General features: G+C 55.4%; 2 protein-coding genes across 3 annotated transcripts; one reads left to right on the top strand and one right to left on the bottom strand.

The window, feature by feature from the left end:
* Positions 1-980: 980 nt before the first annotated feature.
* APOBR (apolipoprotein B receptor) lies at positions 981-5,232 on the top strand. Its single transcript, XM_025370037.1, has 4 exons — positions 981-1,064; positions 1,407-4,256; positions 4,341-4,609; positions 4,696-5,232. The coding sequence occupies exons 1-4, from the start codon at positions 1,008-1,010 to the stop codon at positions 4,763-4,765; spliced, it is 3,246 nt and encodes a 1,081-aa protein (XP_025225822.1). The 5' UTR covers positions 981-1,007; the 3' UTR covers positions 4,766-5,232.
* A 390-nt stretch (positions 5,233-5,622) lies between these two features.
* IL27 (interleukin 27) lies at positions 5,623-13,425 on the bottom strand. 2 transcript variants are annotated; one of them, XM_025371252.1, is made up of 5 exons: positions 13,378-13,425; positions 10,442-10,614; positions 10,259-10,357; positions 8,672-8,830; positions 5,623-6,178 (listed from the first exon to the last, which is right to left on the bottom strand). In XM_025371252.1, the coding sequence occupies exons 1-5, from the start codon at positions 13,406-13,408 to the stop codon at positions 5,912-5,914; spliced, it is 729 nt and encodes a 242-aa protein (XP_025227037.1). In that variant the 5' UTR covers positions 13,409-13,425; the 3' UTR covers positions 5,623-5,911. The 2 variants fall into 2 exon arrangements, with proteins under 2 accessions (XP_025227037.1, XP_025227036.1); XM_025371251.1 differs by lacking the exon at positions 13,378-13,425 and having other exon boundaries at positions 5,629-6,178; positions 10,442-10,684.
* Positions 13,426-22,375: the final 8,950 nt, after the last annotated feature.

Below are 22,375 nucleotides of genomic sequence, written 5' to 3'. Positions count from 1 at the left end.
TCCATCATCCCAACACTTTGGGAGGCCAAGGTGGGCAGATCACCTGAGGTCAGGAGTTCGAGACCAGCCTGGCCAAATGGCAAAACCCTGTCTGTACTAAAGATACAAAAATTAGCCGGGCATGGGAGGCTGAGGCAGGAGAATCACTTGAACCAGGGAGGCAGAGGTTGCGTTGCGGTGAGCCAAGATCTCGACACTACACTCCAGCCTGGGCGACAGAGTGAGACTGTCTCAAAAAAAAAAAAAAAGAAAAGAAAAAGAATGTGCCCCCTCTAGCGTGCCTCCCAGGTCACTCAACTGCTGGAAAATGGAATCCTACTACCGTGCAGGGCTCTAGAAATTCAGCAGCATTTCATACATGGCATCTGCCATCAAGGAAGTCACAGGAAGGTGGGAGGAAGACACAGATAGCCACAATATAAAGTTTAGCCAAGTTCTCTTTTGCAAGGCTAATCATAGATGAGGGGATGCACCCTAGAGCCACCAATCCGGCCCCTTCCGCCCCTGGCGGAAGCATTAATGACACTGAAATGTGTCAGAGCTCCCACCAGCCCCCTCTTCACTGCTACTCTTTCTTCCCAGGCAAAACAGGAACCACAAACCCCAGCTTCCTCTTGCAGAGTGGCTGTGGCTTGTAGGGGAGACGGAAATGGCTGAGGTGCGCATACAAGACCTGAGTCACTTGAGCTGCTATTGCCGCATGTCTCCTCCCTCTCCCCCTCCCCAGTTCTAAGGTCTCCTGCTCCCACTTTGACTTTTCTGGCCTCTCCCTTACCCTTTATTTCCAAATGTGCACCTGAGTCCCCTGTGTGATGTACACCCATTTCCCGGGCTGCAGTGGGGGCTGCTGTGGGCATCAGGGGCCGTGGGCAGGGCCTGGGGTGGGGACACATCAGGGAGACACAGGGGAAGAGGAAGTGCCTTTGGTCCTCGGGAAGATTGGCTTGTCTTGGTGGGTGGGGACGGTCATTATCAGCTTTCTGGACACACAGACACAGACAGACAGGATGGACTTCCTCCGGCTACACCTCCCTGGGCTGCACCAGGCCTTGAGGGGGGCACTGGTGAGAGGGGCAGACAGCTGCCAGAGACTTGCACCCCATTCCCTGGGGCCTTACTTCCGGGCACCTCCCCTGGGGCCTCACCTTTCCCCTCCTCCTTCTGATGTCCTCAGACTGGAGATTGCTTTCTCAGGATCAGGCCTAATCTTTTCTGAATTTTAGGCCCCACCTCCACCCATGAGTCCTCATACCCCTAATCGATGCCCTTTCTGGCTCCTTCTGCAAATCCTCTTCTCCTCTCAGATCTCAGTACCCTGGTCCTTAACCTGGGCTCCTCCAGCCAGGACCCCCAGGGAAAGGACTGGGACTCCCTTTAATGCCTCTCCCCTCCCTCTTTTTTCCTAGGATTCCCTTGGCACCTTTGTCTCCTACCTCTTGGGAGATGCAGTCCCCACTGTAGAGCGGGAGGCACAGGCGGCTGAGGAACTGGGGGCGGTGGCCGTGGGAAGGACAGGGAAGATTGTAGAGGAGGAAGCCCAGGAGGCCCTGGAGGGCCTTAGAGGCAGCCAAAATGAGGGGGCTGGAGGGCTGAGAGGGCCTGGAGAGGACAGAAGACGTGAAGCGGGGAGCTCAGCTGTGGAACAGACCTGGAGCTGGGGAGATGGCAGCTCCCATGGGTCCCAAGCAGAGAGGCAGGACAGTGGGGCTGGTGAGACAGCCAAGGCTGCCAGGTGCCAGGAGCCAAGTGCCCCCTTGGAGGCCAGAAAGAAATCCAAGGCAGGGTCTGGGGCTTGCCAAGAGAGGAGCGGCCAAGCCCAGGAGAGGCAGGAGCCCGATGAGCAGGAAGTGAACAGAGAGGAGAGGCTGAGAATCTGGGAACAGGAGGAGGAGGAGGAAGAGGTCAGGGCAAGAGAGCCAGGGATGGCCAGAGGGGCGGAGTCAGAGTGGACCTGGCACGGGGAGCCAGAGGGGAAGGCTGGTGCTGGCGGGCCAAAGGCGGCGGGGGACAACCGGGAGACGGAGCAGGGGGTCAGGAAGGCAGATGCAGGGGAAACTGAGGAGCCTGGGGCCGAAGGGGCTGGGAAAGGAGAAGAGGTGGTGGTGGTGGAGAAGGCCTGTGAAAGCACTAGGGCATGGGGGACGTGGGGCCCAGGGGCAGAGCCTGAGGACTGGGGAATCTTAGGCAGAGAGGAGGCCAGAACAACCCCAAGCAGGGAAGAGGCGAGGACAATTTTAGATGGGGAGGAAGCCAGGACAATCTCAGGTGAGGAGGAGGCCAAGACAGCCTCAGGCGGGGAGGAGGCTGGGACAGCCCCGGCCAGGGAGGAGGAGGCCGGGACAGCCTCAGGCGGGGAGGAGGCTGGGACAGCCCCGGCCAGGGAGGAGGAGGCCGGGACAGCCTCAGGAGGGGAGGAGGCCTGGACAACCTCAGGCAAAGAGGAGGCTGACCTCCCGGGAGTCAGACAGACAGAATATGGAGCAGTCCCAGGAGAAAGGCTCCTAGAGGCTACTGGAAAAGTCTGGGTCCTAGAGGAGGAGGGGGATGAGGAGAGAGAGGCTGAGGTGAGCCCTTTCCCCAAACAGGCCCAGGTCCTGGGCACTGAGAGAACAGAAGAGGCTGCTGAGAGCCAGACAGCAGGGAGGGAGGCTGTGGGAGGCCAGGAGGCAGGGGAGAGCTTTGAGGGTCAGGCGGACCTGTGTGGGAAGGAGGCTGAGATGAGATGGGACTTGGAGATCAGGGCCGACTGGGCCAGGCTGGAGGAGCTGGTACAGGCAGAGGAGGCCCAGGAGGAGAGAGGGAGTGGCAGGGATCTAGCGGCTGAGCTGCGCTCAGATGGAGAGGCTGAAGGCACTGCTGACTTGGAGGTAACTCCAGAGGCCAGGCCTGAGGAGGAGCTCACAGGGGAGGAGAGCGAGGCGGCCCAGACTAGCTACGACCCACTGGGGTTGGAATGGGGTGGCCTCACACACAGGGTCACCAAAGGCCAGGGACCTGAGCTGATGGGAGGTGCCCAGACCCCAAGTAAGCAACCAGAGGAAAGAGAGGCAGGTGAGGTGGAGCTCCAGGGAGTTCTGGCCCGGAGCAAAGAGGAGCAGGAGAGGAGCCTGGAGGCAGGTCCCAGGCACGCGGAGTCTGTAAAGCTCGAGGCCTCCGAGGCCTTCCCAGGAGCCTGGGAAAACCGCACGAGAAGGGACATGGAGAGAGGAAATACCCAGGAGGATGCGGCCGATGGCGAGCAGTGGGAGGAGGAGGCTGCGGGAGGCCAGATCCTGGTGGCTGAGGCCGAAGGAGACCAAGAGTCTGAACTATCAGAAGTTCCAGAGGCAGGCGGGAAGGGGCCGACAACCCAGGACACGGGATGTGGAATTGAGGAGGGAGAGGCGTCTGTCTCAGAGAACCAGGATCTGGATGGAAGCACAGGAGCAGACGCAGGGCCTGGCCTGTCACTGGGAGAGGCCTATGCCAGAGAAACCAAGGATGGGGAGGCGGAGGCTGACAGAACACCCAGGAGAGGCTGGAGGCTGCAGGCGGTGGCTGTGGACCTCCAGGACCGTGAGGACGCACAGACTGGCACTGTGGCTGCTGAGGTTATGGGGGGTGAGGTGGACCCAGACGTCAGCGCTGCTGGTGCTGGTGAAGCTTTGGAAGGGGCGCTTGGGCAAGGCTGGGACTTGAAAGAAAGGGAAGAGACAGCAGCAGGAGAGCATGCAGGTGGGCAGGAATTTGGCCTGGAGGGCTCAGCAGAGGAAGAGGTGGCAGGCAGAGGTGGCCAAGCAGAGGCTTTTGAGGCCAGGGAGGGAGGACCTGGGGGAGGACGGGTAGAGGCAGAGGAATCTGCAGGTGCAGAGGACAGCTGTGGGCTGGATCGCGTGGGCTCCCAGACAGCGAGGGCAGACGGGATGGGAGCCATGGTGGAGGCTGCAGGGCTTCTAGAAGAGTGGATGCTGTTGGAAGAAAAGGCTGTCGGATGGCAGGAGAGAGAACAGAGGGAAGACAGTGAGGGGTGGCGTGGGGACCACCACCCTGAGGGAGAGGCACCAAGGCACCTTGATGCAGAGGGTCTCATGGTGACCGGGGGCTGGAGGGCAGAGGCCAAGGAGACTGAGCCAGAAAGCCTGGAAGACGTCAGGGGCCAGGAGGAGTGGCCAACACACCAGGCCCCTGCAGAAGCTGCGCCAGGGTCAGTCGGGGAAGCCAAGACGGCTGAGGCCACAGGCAGTGCCAGAGGAGGTGCTGCCAGCAGCTGGAGTGAGGTGAGGGCTCTTAGTGGGGTCTGGGGGGGAATGAGTGGAATCCCGAAGCTGGTCCCATGGTCCTCTGTGCTCCCTTTCCTACAGGCCCCGCTCCCTGGGTCCCTCCTAGACGTCTCTGTCCCAAGGAGCCGCGTGCACCTCTCGAGAAGCTCCTCACAACGTCGCTCCCGGCCTTCTTTTCGTCGGACTCCAGCCCTGGAGCAGCAGGAGGAGCCCCCAGCCCCCAATCCTCCTGAGGAGGAACTGTCGGCCCCTGAGCAGAGACCCCTTCAGCCGGAGGAACCCCCAGAGCCAAGCCCTCTGAGGCATGATGGGACCCCGGTGCCAGCCAGGAGAAGGCCCCTGGGACATGGGTAGGCACAGGGCAACTCGGCTGGGGTGGGGAAGAGACCGTGGGCACCTGGGAACCCATTCTCATGGGCCTGACTTCTGCCTTCAGGTTTGACCTCATGCACCCCGGCATGATGCAGGAGCTGCAAGCCCGTCTGGGCCGGCCTAAGCCCCAGTGACCGAAACCCGGCGCTCTGGGAGCCAGGCCCTGAGTGGGGGCCAGAAGTCTCGCTCCGACGCCACTGAGCCCTGCTCCCTCTGCCACCGTGGACACATCCTCTCCACCCTCTGGGCCTCAGCGTCTTGATGTATCATTCATGCAGCAGGCAAAACCAGACATCTGGGAAGACCCTGACTTAAGGAGTCTGATTCTCCAACACAGGCTGGTGGACCACCTACTCCACTGAGACCACGTCTCAGGGTGCCTGCCCTGGTTCCTCTCCAGACTGAGTCAGCTATCTGGACTGCATGGAGGCTGGGCACGGGGGCTCATGCCTGTCACCCCAGAGCTTTGGGAGGCCAAGGTGGGAGGAGCGCTTGAGACCAGGAGTTCGAGACCAGCCTGGGCAACATAGCAAGACCCCCATCTTTTAAAAGCAAAATAAAAAAAATAAAGACTGCAAGGAAGACTGAGAGGGAACAGCGATCATTCTCCTTATAGGCCTCCCTCTCTGACTTCCGCTTCCCAGCCCAACTCCCTGCACCAAGACCCTCAGAACTGAGCAGGCGTAACACAAACCTCTGGAGTCGCATCCAGGCCAAAGGAAGGTGGTTAGGGGGGCTTAAGGAGCACTGCTCAGAATCAAAGACGAGCTGCCTTGAGCTTCCAAAACGGTAGCTCGGCCTCAGGATGCCACTGGTTACTATGGCAACTGCCTGGCGGAGCAGGACATAGTAGGGGAAGATGGGCCAGGGACCCCAAAAATGTAGGAGCAGAGAGGGGTTCAGGATGGCTAGAGGTTGCTGACCCCGTTCCAGGCTGCCCTGCCCTCTGGGTGTCAGCAGCCCTTCCCAGAAGATAAGCGGAGGCCAGGGGTGGATGAGAGTGCTTTATTGGGCACCCAGCATGGGGGCTCGGCCCAAGGAGGACCAGCAGGCTCCGAGACAATAAATAAACCATCATCTCTCTAACAATAAATAAATATCCAAGAAATAAATAGCTGGCAAGGACCAGAGGGGCTTTCAGTTACTGGGTAGGGCCTGGGGCAGGGGGCTGGAAGAGCCCTCCCTTGTCCAACGCTGATGATGCGGAGGCTGCCCTGATGCCAAGACTCCAGTCCTAAAGTACTAAAGGGTGAAGGGCAGGGGGCTAAGAAGCCACCCAATCAGGGCTGGGGGCCCAATGTTGGGAACCCCAAGGGCCAGACTGAGTGCCCGGCCTTGGACAGCAGCAGCAAGTCCCGCACGGCCCGAGATAAGACGAGCTCCAAGGAGTGCAGCAGGCGGTAGGTGGAGAGGAGTTGGGGCCAGGACACCTGCGCCGGCCCCTGTGAGGCATTGCCCAGTGCCCCTGGGAGCAGCCCCTTCCTCTCCTCCTCCTCCTCCTCTTCCTCCTTCTCCTCCTCTGGGAGGTGGAATCCTGCAGCCAGCACCTGTGAGGAGAAGCCATGGGTTAGGGAGGGGCCAGGCCGAGAACCTGAGCGAATCCTCATTCCCTATTTGTGCCCAGCGGCTTCTAATGACATCAGTGACCACAAGGTCATGATTTCCCCGGACATTCCCTACTTGATCTTCCATGATGTCACCCGCTAACGCGTCTCACCTCATCTTTCAGTTCGAGAAAATGGAAGTCAAGGAGCAAGAGGATGCTCACAGAGCTAGATCACCCCAAGGACTGCCCCGAGGGGTGGGTTCAGGAAGTTTCTGCTGTTAAGGTTGCTCTTGGGTTGGGTCAGCAACAGGCAGAGGGTGACATAGCTCAGATTCCCTGCTGCTTGCCCTTCCTTTCTCTCTCTCTCTCTCTCTCTCTCTCTCTCTGTCTCTCTGTCTTCCTTTCTTGGAGTCCCGCTCTGCCGCCCAGGCTGGAATGCAGTGAAGCGATCACGGCTCACTGCAACCTCTGTCTCCTCAGTTTAAGCAATTCTCTCCTACCTCAGCCTCCCGAGTCATTGAGATTACAGGTGCCCACCACCACGCCTGGCTAATTTTTGTATTTTTAGTGGAGATGGGGTTTTACCCTGTTGGCCAGGCTGGTCTTGAGCTCCTGACCTCAAATAATCCACCTGCCTTGGCCTCCCAAAGTGCTGGGATTCCAGGCGTGAGCCACCACGCCTGGCTCTGCTACTTGCATTTTCTATTCTCATTTCATTAAGTGTGAAATTCTGATTTCCCTTTGAAAGGTTCTGGAAGATCTGGGTGACATCAGAGAATCACAGGGAGAAGGGAAACAGGAGGCAGACGCTGTGCTGGGCGCTCAGGACAAACCCCGAGTGACCTCACAGCCCAGTGGCCTCCTGTTCAAGATGGAGCCCCAGGAGAATGCCAAGATTGAGGGGCGGCACCAGGGCCTGGTGTGGCTGCACACGCCCACGCACACACACGAACACACTCACACACATACTCATTCTCACAACGCAGTCACACTCATTCCCATACAGTCACATTCACACAAAACACATTCATGGCTGGGCACAGTGGCTCACGCCTGTAATCCCAGCACTTTGGGAGGCCGAGGCGGGCAGAGCACGAGGTCAGGAGTTCGAGACCAGCCTGGCCAACATGGTGAAACTAAAAATAAAAAAAAATTAGCCAGGCGTGGTGGTGCATGCCTGTAATCTTAGCTAGTTAGGAGGCTGAGGCAGGATAACTGCTTGAACCAGGGAGGCAGAAGTTACAGTGAACTGAGCGTGCCACTGCACTCCAGCCTGGGCGACAGAGTGAGACTCAGTCTCAGAACAAAAAAAATTCGTTCACATACCCACACAGTCACACTCACACTCATCCTCACACACTGACACACCTATACCCAAACTCTCACCCACACACCTCACTTTGACACAACACTCACATTCACACACCCACCCACACACTCACACACTCTCACACTCACAGACCCACACACTCACACACTCTCACACTCACAGACTCACACACTCACACACTCTTACACTCACGGACCCACACACTCACACACAGTCACGCTCACACTCATATAGACCCCCCCACACTCACAGTCACACCCACACACTCTCACACAGACCCACACACTCACACACTCACAGTCACACACATACAGACTCACATACACACAGTCACACTCACACTCACACAGACCCACACACACACAGTCATGCTCACACTCATACAGACCCACATACAGTCACACCCATGCTCACACTCACAGACCCACACACACACTCTCACACTCATGGACCCACACACTCACAGTCACACTCACACTCATACAGACCCACACACAGTCATGCCCACACACTGTCACACTCACAGACCCACACACAGTCACACACACACTAATGGACCCACGTACACAGTCACAGTCATATTCATACAGACCCCTCCACACACTCACACCCATATACTCTCACAGTCACATATACTCACACAGACCTACACACTCACACACTCACACTCATGGACTCACACACACACAGTCACGCTCACATTCATACAGACCCCCCCACAGTCACACCCACACACTCTTACACTCACAGACCCACACACACACTCTCACTGTCACACACATACTCACGGACCCACACACTCACAGTCACGCTCACACTCATACAGACCCACACACACAGTCACACCCACACACTCTCACACTCACAGACCCACACACTCACACACTCTCACAGTCACACACTCACGGACCCACACACAGTCATGCTCACACTCATACAGACCCACTCACACTCACTGTCACACCCACACTCTCACAGTCACACACTCTCACACTCACAGACCCACACACTCACACTCATATATAAGTCACACTCTCACACTGTTGGACCCACACAGTCACATTTATGCTCACACTCTCACACTCACACACACTCAGAGCATGGGATCACTGGATAAGCCAGCGAGTCTTCCTTCCCACGTGGTCTGGGGTGGCCGGGCTTTACCTGGAAGCGCAGGTGCCGCTGCAGATCGCGGAGGTCCATCCTCATGGCCCACAGCTGCATCCTCTCCGTGTTGGTCCAGCGGCCCTGGGTCCCCAGCCCTCCCAGCAGGGCACGGAAGGGCTGAAGCGTGGTGGAGAGGAAGCAGAGACGCTCCAGGTCCTGAAGGGAAGGCAGATGGTCAGGAAAGGCCCACAGGCCAAGGATGGACATGTCACACCCACCCCCTCCCTATCCAGGTCTCCTTCCCATTCCACACTCCAGCCTCCAGTCTATCCCCATAGCTCTTCCCCACCTCAGCCCAGCTCCGTCTCCATTCCTTCCATCTCCACTGTCTGGGACATTTGCCCCATCTCCTTTCCCAGCCTCCCTTTCACTCCCATGCCCATGATCTTCTCTAACCCACCCCTCTCAGTCCCTGAAGCACTCTCCTTCTGCAGCCCTGTTCCCTTCTCTCCTTCACCACCCCATCATACCTCCTGCCCACGCGTTTCCATCCCATCTTCAGCCCCATTCCCATTTCTAACCCCAACTCCGTCCTTCCTCCATGTGCCCAGACTCACTCTTTCAATTTTTCCATCCCATCTCCAACCTCATTCCCAACCCCATCCATTCCTTTCCCCACCAGCAACTCCCATCCCTTCTCCATCCCCTGCTTAACGTTCACCCTCATCTCCAACCTTCTCATCTCTAGCTATCCGCATTCTCACCCCCAGTGCCACCTCCACCCACCATCCATGCCGCTGTGATCTCTCTCCAGTCTCATGCCAGTCCCCTGCCTGCCGCATTCCATGCCCAGCTCCACTCTTACCTCTTCCTAACCCCACTTCCTTATTCCAGCTTCATCTTTATTGTTTGTTTGTTTGTTTGTTTGTTTTGAGATGGAGTCTTGCTCTGTTGCCCAGGCTGGAGTGCAGTGGCGCGATCTCATCTCACTGCAACCTCTGCCTCCTGGGTTCAAGCAATTCTCCCTCTTCAGCCTCCTGAGTAGCTGGGATTTCAGGCACACACCACCATACCTGGCTAATTTGGTATTTTTAGTAGAGACAGGGTTTCTCCATGTTGGTCAGGCTGGTCTTGAACTCCTGATCTCAGGTGATCCGCCCTCCTCGGCCTCCCAAAGTGCCGGGATTATAGGCATGAAGCGCCATGCCTGGCAGTTTATTTATTTTTCTGAGACAGGGTCTCCCTCTGTCCTCCATCCTGGAGTCCAGGATTATAACTCACTGCAGCCTCCAACTCCTGAGCCCAAGCAATCCTCCCATGTCAGCCTCCTGAGTAGCTGGGACCAAAGGTGTGTACCACCATGCCTGGCTAACTCTTAAATTCTTTTGTAGAGACAAAGTCTCGCTATGTTGCCCAGGCTAGTCTTGAACTCCTGGCCTCATGCAGTCCTTCCACCTTGGCCTCCCAAAGTGCTGGGTTTATAGGTGTGAGTCACCGTGCCTGTCATCTTTATGTCCAATGACATATTCAACATCATCCAGGTTCTATCCCCAATGCATCTCCAGCTCAATCTCCAGCCTCATCTTGCACCCTGGCCCCAGTCTATCACAAGCTACCCGCCCCATTCCACCAGCCCTCACTCACAGAGAGGCGGCGCCAGGTCTGGAAGGTCAGGGAAACATCAGGGAACTGCTCTCCCAGGGGCAGGAGGTCCAGGTTCACTCCTGGCAGGTGAGATTCCGCCTGGGGGGCAAGGTCTGTTAGTGGGGGCCAGAAGGGATTGGGGGTCTGCCCGTCCCCAGCACCAGCTGCATTATGGGGACTTACAAAGCGGTGGGCCTGGCCCCGAACCTCGGAGAGCAGCTTCCTGGCGAGATGCAGGCTGACCGTGAACTCCCTCTGCAGCTTCTGCACGCTCAGCTGGGGCCTCCCTGGGGGCCTTGGGAATCCCCAGACACCAGCTTGAACCAGGAGCAAGGGAAGCAGCAACAGGCTGAGCCCTGGAGAGGTGGGGAGAGGGTGAGCGAGACAGGGAGAGAGCTTGAGAACTCGGGAGAAGGAACGGAACATGCCTTTTCTGAGCCTGTGCTAGCTGTGAGCATAGTGCAGCCACTTTCACCATCATCATTCCTCTGCCTCCTCAAAACCACAGTGGAGGCCAGGTGCGGTAACTCATGCCTGTAATCCCAACAATTTGGGAGACTGAGGCGGGCGGATCACCTGAGGCCAGGAGTTCAAGACCAGCCTGGCCAACATAGCAAAACCCTGTTTCTACTAAATATACAAAAATTAGTCAGGCATGGTGGTGCATGCCTGTAATCCCAGCTACTCAGGAGGTTGAGGCAGGAGAATCGCTTGAACCCGGGAAGCAGAGGCTACAGTGAGCTGATATAACACCACTGCACTCCAGCCTGGGCAACAGAGCCAGACTCCGTCTCAACAAAACAAAACAAAACAAAACAAAACCCCACGATGCAGCCAGCATGGTCCCCATATGGCATCTCTGTATGGAGTGCCCACTTTTGCAAAAAGACCAGAAGCCTGATCCTGTTTTTTTTTTTTTTTTTTTCTTTTGAAACAGAGTTCTGTTCTATCACCCAGGCTGGAGTATAGTGATTTGATCACAGCTCACTGTAGCCTTGAACTCCTGGGCTCAAGTGATCCTTTTGCCTCAGCTTCCCGAGCAACTGGGACCAAAGGGACACACCACTGTGCCTAACTGTTTCTATTGTTTTGTAGAGACAGGGTCTCACTACATTGCCCAGGCTGGTCTTGAACTCCTGGCCTCAAGAGATCCTCCCGCCTCAGCCTCCCAAACTGCTGGGATCACAGGCATGAGTCACTGTGCCGGGACAGAGGCTGGATTTTTGACCCCCATAAACTCCCTTGGCCAAATGCCTTTTTCAGTGAGCAACCTGCACAACCACATGTGGCAGCCTCAGTGCTATTGTTCTCCCCATTTTGCAGATGAGGCTCAGTGAGGTTGACTTGCCCAAGGTCAAATAGCCAGAAGGTGGGAAACCAGGACTGGATTCCAGATTTTTCCAAATGCAGGGCCCATGGGTTTTCCCCAGAGGGAGGCAGACACCTGCCCCAGGAGTGGGCACACCATGTTCTGCCAAGGATTCTTTGGGCTCAGTCAAGCGGCTCTGATGGCTTGAACTGGCCATGAGGTCCCCAGGGATGGGTTAGCAATGCCAGAGGCTCTATCCCAGGGAATCAAAAGGACAGGTTGGTCCAGTTTCCATCACGGCAGGTGGATCCTGGCAGGGTAACCTGCCTGGGGCGAATCCACAGTGTGGGAGCTTTTTTTTTTTTTAAGACAGAGTCTCACTCTGTTACCCAGGCTGGAGTGCAGTGGCGCGATCTTTGCTCACTGCAACCTTCATCTCCTGGGTTAAAGCAATTCTCCTGCCTCAGCCTCCTGAGTAGCTGGAATTACAGCCATGCGCCACCACGCCGGGCTAATTTTTATTATCTTTAGTAGAGAGGGGTTTTGCCATGTTGGCCAGGCTGGTCTCCAACTTCTGACCTCAGGTGATCCACCTGCCTTGGCCTCCCAAAGTGCTGGGATTACAGACATCAGCCACTGCGCCCAGCCCAGAATGGCTGAATTCCGAGTGTGCTTCCTGACCTGTGTTTTCCTGGAAAGAGGGGCAGCGGATGGGCGCTCTAGGAAGAGGGCAGTATTCATCAATTTCCCCCTCAGGGAGAGGAAATCTAGCAAGCACAAGAGTTACACAATTCTCCTCGAAACACAAACCAAAACTGGCCCGAAGTCCATCCTACTCTCCCTACTCTCCCTACTCTCCCTGCCTCTTCCCTGTCCTCTCTCAATCTCTAATCCCTGAGCTCTGCTCTTCGAAATATCCCGATAAAGGTGAAGGGGAGCTTTTAGGGACGTCTACTCCCTCATGGACTTCTAGATGTGGTGGGCATTGCCTAACCTAAGATCTCTGGCATTCAGACTCCCTGGCTTGGGGGCCACTCGGACCCTCTGACATCCTGGAGACTTAAGGCAGAGTGGGGTTCTTCCTAGCTCAATGTTGGGGACAGGGTGGTGCCCCCAGGCCCTGGTGGATCAAGCCCAACCATAAGTGAGCTGTGCCATCTCCGACCTGAGCTCTGGAGCCCCCAGACCCCCTCCTTACCCTCTGCAGCCGATCCTGGGTCATTGGCTCTGGCCTTTGAAGGTTCTGTCTCCATCTTCCAGCCTTTGGTCCCTACCTGCCCTATGTAGCATGTTACCTTCTCCTCTGCCTACTGCTTTGGTTCTAGCCCCTGAGTTCTGCAGCCACCAGCCACAGATTGGACCTCCTTCTAACATCAGACTAAAGACCTTTGACCCAGTGAGGCTGCTGACATCTTGGTCCCAGCGCCCCACTTGTGCCAGCACTTGTTCTGTTCTTCCTTCAGCCGGCCCCATTCTCAGTCTTAGCCAAGCTGTTTGGCTTCTGCTTATTCACTCAAACTCTTCATTTATCTGTCTAGACCTGGTCCTTGTCAAATCACTGGTCCAACCCTCCCCATTCCTGCTAGCCAAGGCTTCCTTCCCATCCTCTGCCCAGCCCTGGGTCAAAACACCACCCCACTGCCCCAGGCCCCCAGCCAGTCACTCCAGCCTCCCCTGCCATCCAGCAGCCAGCCAAACCCTCAGTCTTGGCCAAGTTGCTGCTCTCAGCTCTCGACCCCATGCACCAGCCAAGCTCGTCCATCCTCTGCCCAAACTCAACCAAGCCCCCCATCCCTGGCTTCAAACTCACGCCAGCCAAGGTTGCCTGCCGTCTGGCCCATGGCGGGGCCCGGCCTCTTTGGTCAGCCATCTCCTGGGTAGGGGGGGTCTTATACTGGGGGCTGTGCCCGGTTTCACTTTCCGTCCTGCTTGTACTTTCAGCTTTGTGTTCACTCACTCTTCCCTCTCGCCACCCCTTGCTAAAATGGGGAAATGTAATTTCCCTTCCCGGAGGGGGTGGGAGGTATGATGGGGGGTGACGGGAAGCTGGGGTTTCAGGACACCCAAGCTCCAGACTCACTGCTAAGCTCCCACGGCCAGCTCTGCCCTCAGTGCCCCATGCTTGGGTGAGCCATCCAGCCCTATTCACTGGTTGATCCCAGAGTCCCAAATCCCCTCCTGATTCTCGGCTCTGCCACCACCATCCTAGGGTCTACTGTCCTTCCAAAGATGGATGGCCAGGTAAGGGGATTGCCCACCCTAGGGGACTCAGGGTTTTGAGTCATCTGACTCCCTTATGGTTTACCAGATGGCTGAGGAAGGTGGTGCAAAGAGAGTCAGTGCTTAATGGGTGGCTGGGATGCACCCTTGCTTGGGGCCAGGAAGAGGCTCAGTGTGATGGTGGGATTGGAGCTCAGTTTGTAACTAGGATCAGGGCTGGATAAAATTAGGTCCGAGGCCATATCTGGGACCAGGGTTAGGGCTTTTTCCAGGGTCAAGGGCTCTGTCTCCATCTTTAACCAGAGTCAGATATAGGATTTGAGTTCAGTCTATAATCAGGATCAGGGACTCAGTGTACAGCTGAACTCACGGCCTAGTCCCCGGCCAATATCCTGGCTGTGTCTGTGTTTAGGGTCACAGCTATCGGTGACCTGGGGCTTTGCTTGTGGCCTGTAGGGTTGGGTCTAGAGCTTGGTCTTTGGCCAAGGTGCTGACTGGGACTGGGACTCAGTAGGGGGTCCAGGCCTGGGCTGGGATGAGAGCTCAGTCAATGACCAGGATCGGGGCTCAGCTTGTGGCCAGGCTCAGGTTGAGTGAGGTCAGGATCAGCGATCAGCCAGGCCCAAGAATAATCTTGGTGTTTCTGCTCTGTAGAAGCCATGGTCAGGGCTGGGCCGCATGGACCACAGATCTCCCTTCCAGCACAGCCCCACCCTCAGCCCCGCCCTGGATTTCCCATCTTCAGGGAGAGGATGGGGTTTCTTGGTCTTCCCCGAGAACAACTGCTGCCACTTTCTTTTTAGGACCTGTGGGGTTTCCCTGCCGGGTCCCTGGTGTGAGACAGAAACCAGGGGGGGCTTCCCCTTCCTGCTCTCTGCCTCCTTGGCCTGCCTGGGCACTGCCCACCAGGCCACGTGGGAACAAGTGCGCCAGGGAAATACCAACATCTGCTGAGGGAGCAGCCCCACAGGCCACTGGAGACGGACAGGGAACTGGGGCTGTAGTCCAGACAGGTTTCCCCTGCAGCACCCCCCAGTGGTGGCAGCTCACTCCCCGGCAGCCCATGCAGCTGGGGCTCCCCACAGCGGGTCCTAGAGGCATGCCACCTGCTGACCCCCTTGACCACATGGGGCCTCCCTTTGGCTCTCTCCATGGTCCCTCCCAACCTCTACTGTCACCCAGAACTTCCTTACCTCTCAAATCTTGAACCCTGGCTGGGCGACTTGGCTCTCACCGGTAATCTCAGCACTTTGGGAAACTGAGGTGAGAGGATCCCTTGAGGCCAAGAGTTCCAGACCAGCCTAGCCAAAATAGCAAGACCCCATCTCTATTAAAAACAAAATAGGCCGGGCGCGGTGGCTCAAGCCTGTAATCCCAGCACTTTGGGAGGCCGAGACGGGCGGATCACGAGGTCAGGAGATCAAGACCATCCTGGCTAACACGGTGCAACCTCGTCTCTACTAAAAAATATGAAAAACTAGCCGGGTGAGGTGGCGGGCGCCTGTAGTCCCAGCTACTCCGGAGGCTGAGGCAGGAGAATGGCGTAAACCTGGGAGGCGGAGCTTGCAGTGAGCCGAGATCGCGCCACTGCACTCCAGCCTGGGCGACAGAGCAAGACTCCGTCTCAAAAAATAAAAAAAAAATAAAAAAATAAAAAAATAAAATAAGGCCAGGAAAGGTGGCTCACGCCTGTAATCCCAGCACTTTGGGAGGCCAAGGTGGGCTGATCACGTGAAGTCAGGAGTCTGAGACCAGCCTGGCCAACATGGTGAAACCCTGTCTCTACTAAAAATACAAAAACTAACCAGGCATGGTGGTAGGCGCCTGTAGTCCCAGCTGCTTGGGAGGCTGAGGCAGGAGAATTGCTTGAACCTGGGAGACAGAGGTTGCAGTGAGCCAAGACTGTGCCACTGCCCTCCATCCTGGGCAACAGAGCAAGACTCCGTCTCAAAAAAAAAAAAAAAAAGAAAAGAAAAAAAAAGAAAGGGTAGGGGGCGGTTGGCTGGGTGCTGTGGCTCATGCTGGTAATCCTATCACTATGGGAAGCTGAGGCAGGAGGATCACTTAAGCCCAGGAGTTCAAAGTCAGCCTGGGCAACATAGTGAGACCCCCCCTTCTCTAATTAAAAAAAAAAAAATTCTGCCGGGCGCAGTGGCTCAAGCCTGTAATCCCAGCACTTTGGGAGGCCAAGACGGGCGGATCACGAGGTCAGGAGATCGAGACCATCCTGGCTAACACGGTGAAACCCCGTCTCTACTAAAGTACAAAAAAAAAAAAAAATTAGCCGGGCATGGTGGCGGGCGCCTGTAGTCCCAGCTACTTGGGAGGCTGAGGCAGGAGAATGGCGTGAACCTGGGAGGCGGAGCTTGCAGTGAGCTGAGATCGCGCCACTGCACTCCAGCCTGGGTGACAGAGCGAGACTCCGTCTCAAAAAAAAAAAAAAAATTCTTAGGCTGGGTGCAGTGGCTCATGCCTGTAATCCCAGCACTTTGGGAAGCCGAGGCGGGTGGATCACAAGGTCAGGAGTTTGAGACCAGCCTGGCCAGCATGGAACCCCGCCTCTACTAAAAATACAAAAAAATTAGCCAGGCATGGTGTTGCGCACCTGTAGTCCCAGCTACTCAGGAGGCTGAGGCAGGAGAATTGCTTGAACCTGGCAGGTGGAGGTTGCAGTGAGCCAAAGTCACGCCATTGCACTCCAGTCTGAGTGACAGAGCAAGACTCCGTCTCAAAAAAAAAAAAAAGAAAAGAAAATCTTGAACCCCATCTTCTCTTAGGGCTCCCTGACACACCCCAATCCCTTGCTGCTCCTTTGCGCTTCTGTTTTTTTTTTTTTTTTGAGATGGAGTCTCTATCACCCAGGCTGAAGTGCAGCAGTACAATCCCAGCTCACTGCAATCTTTGACTCCCCGGTTCAAGCGATCCTCCCGCCTCAGCCTCCTGAGTAGCTGGGATTATAGGAGTGTGCCACCATGCCTGGCTAATTATTTTACTTTTATTTTTATTTTATTATTATTTTTTGAGACAGAGTCTTGCTGTGTCACCCAGACTGGAGTTCAGTGGCACGATCTTGGCTCACTACAACCTCTGTCTCCTGGGTTCAAGTGATTCTTGTGCCTCAACCTCCCCAGTAGCTGGGACTACAGGCATGCACCACCGCGCCTGGCTGATTTTTGTGTTTTTAGTAGAGACAGGATTTTACCATGTTGGCCAGGCTGGTCTTGAACTCTTGGCTCCAAGTGATCCACCCGACTCAACCTCCCAAAGTGCTGGGATTATAGGTATGAGCCACTGAGCTTGGTCTGTAGTTTTAGTAGAGACGAGGTTTCACCATGTTGGCCAGGCTGGTCTGGAACTCCTAACCTCAAGCAATCTGCCCACCTTAGCCTCCCAAAGTGCTGGGATTACAGGCATGAGCCACTACGCCTGGCCTCCTCTCCTCTTCTTAACCTGGCTTCAGCCAATGCCTCCAGCCTCATGCCTCATTTTCAACCTATGCCAGCTCCAGCAACTTGCTGCTTGTGTGAAGGTGATGAGCCATCTGGTACTTCCTGGCCCTTGTGCAAGCTCTTCTCTCTGCCTGGAGTTCCCTCTCCCCAATCCCTGTACCATACCCCTCGTCTCTGGCTCCCCCACTGAATGGCTATCCTTTCCTGCCATAATTCTTGTCTCGAATGAACATTTCACTTTTACATTTTTTTTTTTTTTTTTTACATTTTAAAAAGTTTTTTCACTTTTACATTTTATGAATTTAAAAAATTATGTATGTATTTTTGTAGAGACTGAGTCTTGCTCTGTGCCCAGGCTGGAGGCAGTGGCGCAATCACGACTCACTGAGGGCTCAAGCAATCCTCCCACCTCAGCCTCCTGAGTAGCTGGGACTACGGGTGCACGCCATCACACCTGGCTATTTTTTAAATTTTTTGTAGAGATAGGGTCTTGCTATATTGCCCAGGATGGGCTCGAACTCCTGGTCTCAAGCAATCCTCCTACTTTGGGCTTCCCAAAGTGCCGGGATTCTAGGCTTCAACCAACACGCCTGGCCCCATTTACTTTTTTGTCTGTCTCTATTCATTAGAATACAGGTTCCACAAGCCAGGTGGGTCTTGGCTGATGGGCTGAGGCTTGGGTTAGTGCCAGCAGGAAATGGAAGGAAGGTAGTGAGGGGTAAGGACAGAGAGAAGGGAAATTGGGAAGCCTGGGATGTAGACACCTGTGTGTAGCCACCCCTTCTGGTCACCCCAAGGAAGTCACTGGCCTGCTCTGGACTTCATTTTCCTCATTGAAAAGTGAGAACAGGCTGGGCATGGTGGCTCATGCCTGTAATCTTAGCACTCTGGGAAGCCAAGGTGGGAGGATCACTTGAGCTCAAGAGCTCAAGACCAGGCTGGGCAATATAGCAAGACCTCGTCTCTACTAAAAACCAAAAAAATTAGCTGGGCATGGTGGTGCACACCTGCAGTCACAGCTACTCCGGAGGCTGAGGCAGGAGGATTGCTTAAACCCAGGAGGTCAAGGCTGCAGTGAGCCATGATCACACCACTGCACTCCAGCCTGGGTGACAGAGCGAGACCCTGTCTCTAAATAAAATAAGAAATAGGCCGGGCGCGGTGGCTCAAGCCTGTAATCCCAGCACTTTGGGAGGCCGAGACGGGCGGATCACGAGGTCGGGAGATCGAGACCATCCTGGCTAACACGGTGAAACCCCGTCTCTACTAAAAAATACAAAAAACTAGCCGGGCGAGGTGGTGGGCGCCTGTAGTCCCAGCTACTCGGGAGGCTGAGGCAGGAGAATGGCGTAAACCCGGGAGGCGGAGCTTGCAGTGAGCTGAGATCCGGCCACCGCACTCCAGCCTGGGCGACAGAGCGAGACTCCGTCTAAAAAAAATAAAAAAAATAAAAAAAAATAAAATAAGAAATAGCCGGGCGCGGTGGCTCACGCCTGTAATCCCAGCACTTTGGGAGGCCGAGGTGGGCGGATGACAAGGTCAGGAGATCGAGACCACGGTGAAACCCCGTCTCTACTAAAAATACAAAAAAAAAATTAGCCGGGCTCGGTTGCGGGCGCCTGTAGTCCCAGCTACTCGGGAGGCTGAGCCAGGAGAATGGCTGGAACCTGGGAGGCGGAGCTTGCAGTGAGCCGAGATTATGCCACTGCACTCCAACCTGGGCGACAGAGCGAGACTCCGTCTCAAAAAAAAAAAAAGAAATAAATTAAAAAAAAAAGTGATAGCAAACCATTATTATTACATAGGGAAATTAAAACGTGGACAACAACAACAAAAAAAAAAAGAGAGAGAGAAGAAAAGAAAAGACCCACGCACCAATTTTTGGGTTATTTTCCAAGTCCTGTTACGGCTCTGACCCTATGGGGCACTCCGTGGGCTTGCCTGGGAATCCTGAGCTCAGTACAGAAGTTGGAGGCTTCAGATGTGACATGAGGATGGAATCAGGGAGGGGAAGTCTTGTTCAAGGTCACAAAGCCGGTTGGTAGCAGAAGGAAGACTGGAACTCAAGTCCCCTATTTTCAGCGTGGGCCAGCGCGGGGAATCCCTGCACTCCATGATGTCAGCTGCAAGGCCTGGAACTAACCCCTCGGTGAAACCAACATGGTTTTGTGAAGACAGGAAGGCTGGGGGAAAGTAAAGCCAGGCTGGAGCGGAGCTCTCGCCTCAGAGGCTCCCGAGCACAGATGGTGAGATCCCGAGGCTACGACAGCTCCTGTCCCCCAGGAAAGGTGCCGTGGCTGAGACCCACAGTCCCTGGACCTCTGATACCTGGACCTCCCTCCCTTCATGCACACAAACCTCACACCACACTAGGCCTGGACTCTGCCCAGACTTCTCCAGCAGTGTGCACTCAGACAGCAGCAAGAGGCTTGTGGGTCCAGCCCCCTCCAGCCCACTGCTGGGACTGTCCCTACGTGTTTTTTTGTTTTGGTTTGTTTTGGTTTGTTTGTTTGTTTGTTTGTTTTGAGACAGAGTCTGGCTCTGTCGCCCAGGCTGGAGTGCAGTGGCCGGATCTCAGCTCACTGCAAGCTCCGCCTCCCGGGTTTACGCTATTCTCCTGCCTCAGCCTCCCGAGTAGCTGGGACTACAGGCGCCCGCCACCTCGCCCGGCTAGTTTTTTGTGTATTTTTAGTAGAGACGGGGTTTCACCGTGTCTGCCAGGATGGTCTCGATCTCCTGACCTTGTGATCCGCCCGTCTCAGCCTCCCAAAGTGCTGGGATTACAGGCTTGAGCCACCGTGCCCAGCCGGTTTGTTTGTTTTTTTTGAGACGGAGTCTCACTGTCTCCCAGGCTGGAGTGCAGTGGCACAATCTCAGCTCACTGCAACCTCCGCCTCCTGGGTTCAAGAGATTCTTCTGCCTCAGCCTCCCAAGTGACTGGGATTACAGGTGTGTGCCACCACACCTGGCTAATTTTTATATATATATATTTATTTATTTATTTATTTATTTATTTTTTGAGACGGAGTCTTACTCTGTCGCCCAGGCTGGAGTGCAGTGGCCGGATCTCAGCTCACTGCAAGCTCCGCCTCCCGGGTTTACGCCATTCTCCTGCCTCAGCCTCCCGAGTAGCTGGGACTACAGGCGCCCACCACCTCGCCCGGCTAGTTTTTTGTATTTTTTAGTAGAGACGGGGTTTCACTGTGTTAGCCAGGATGGTCTCGATCTCCTGACCTCGTGATCCGCCCGTCTCGGCCTCCCAAAGTGCTGGGATTACAGGCTTGAGCCACCACGCCCGGCCTAATTTTTATATTTTTAGGAGAGACGGGGTTTCACCATTTGGTCAGGCTGGTCTCGAACCCCTGACCTCAGGTGATCTGCCTGCCTCAGCCTCCCAAAGTGCTGGGATTACAGGTGTGAGCCACCGCGCCCAACCTGCCCTTAAGTGTTATATCTGTCATGGGACCAACAACCCTGGAAAGGAGAGCCTGGAGAGGGGGAAAGGGTTCTCTCCCTTGGTCTTATCTCTTTTTTCCTTGTAAGGGGGATGCCGGCTACCCCCATACTCTTGCAGCCATGGCAGGCACCTGGGGAGGCCTGAGAGGAAGAGATGGAGGGGCCACTCTTCCCGGATATAAATGACATGTGAACGCAGGCCTGGGAAGACTGAGATCTGAGGGTGTGGGAAGGTGAGAGGCCAGGGCTGTTGAGTCAGAGAAGGAAGAGCTTGCAGGAGGCAGGGGCTGCAGAGGAAGATCACCAGCCTGTGCATGAAAAGTCCCAGTTCAATTTCTGGCTGGGCTCTGCCACTTCCTGTGTGTGCCCGCTTGGGCAAGATGGCCACACAATCTAGGCTTCAGTTTCCCCCTCTGTCAAATGAGGCCTATGCTCCCAGTCTTGCCCACCATCTGTCCCAAAATGAACTTGGAGCCGGGTGTGGTGGCTCATGCCTGTAATCCCAGCACTTTGGGAGGCCGAGGTGGGTGGATCACCTGAGGTCAGGGGTTCGAGACCAGCCTGGCCAACATGGCCCTGTCTATACTTAAAAAAAAAAAAAATTAGCCAGGTGTGGTGGCAGGCATCTGTAATCCCAGCTACTAGGGGGGCGGAGGCAGGAAAATCACTTGAACCCGACAGGCGGAGGTTGCAGTGAGCTGAGATCGTGCCATTGCATTCCAGCCTGGGTGACAGAGGAAGACTCAGTCTTTAAAAAAAAAAAAGACGAGGCTGGGCGTGGTGGTTCACATCTGTAATCCCAGCACTTTGGGAGGCCGAGGCAGGTGGATCACGAGGTCAGGAGATCGAGACCATCCTGGCTAACGTGGTGAAACCCCGTCTCTACTAAAAATACAAAAAATTAGCTGGGCGTGGTGGCGGGCGCCTGTAGTCCCAGCTACTCGGGAGTCTGAGGCAGGAGAATGGTGTGAGCCTGGGAGGCGGAGCTTGCAGTGAGCCGAGATTGCACCACTGCATTCCAGCCTGGGTCACAGAGCGAGACTCCCTCTAAAAAAAAAAAAAAGACAAACTTGAAAGTGGTCATGGGGCCGGGCGCGGTGGCTCAAGCCTGTAATCCCAGCACTTTGGGAGGCCGAGACGGGCGGATCATGAGGTCAGGAGATCGAGACTATCCTGGCTAACACCGTGAAACCCCGTCTCTACTAAAAAAAATACAAAAAACTAGCCGGGCGAGGTGGCGGGCGCCTGTAGTCCCAGCTACTTGGGAGGCTGAGGCAGGAGAATGGCGTAAACCCGGGAGGCGGAGCTTGCAGTGAGCTGAGATCGGGCCACTGCACTCCAGCCCGGGCTACCGAGCAAGACTCCGTCTCAAAAAAAAAAAAAAAAAAAAAAAAGAAAGTGGTCATGGATCCAAGACCCTCCGGCTGAGTCGGGAGCCAAATAGACCTCCACCCCTTCCCTCAGAACTGCAGCACTTCCCAGTGTGTGACCTTGATCAAGGCCTGAAGCTGCTCTGTGTTTGTCGGCTCAACTGCCAGTTGAGTACCATGCTTATGGCAGTTGGAAGGGACCTGCTGTGACCATTATGCATCTAAAACGGCTCTGCCACTGAAGAGCTCTGTGATCTCAGACAGGTTACTCAACCTCTCTGTGCCTCAGTTTCATCATCTAGAATGTGAGGGA

Source organism: Theropithecus gelada, chromosome 20 (assembly GCF_003255815.1).
Source record: "Theropithecus gelada isolate Dixy chromosome 20, Tgel_1.0, whole genome shotgun sequence".
In the NCBI taxonomy this organism is placed as follows: Eukaryota; Metazoa; Chordata; class Mammalia; order Primates; family Cercopithecidae; genus Theropithecus; species Theropithecus gelada.
The sequence above is the reverse complement of the archived record's forward strand: the minus strand, read 5'-3'. Positions and strand labels throughout refer to the sequence as shown.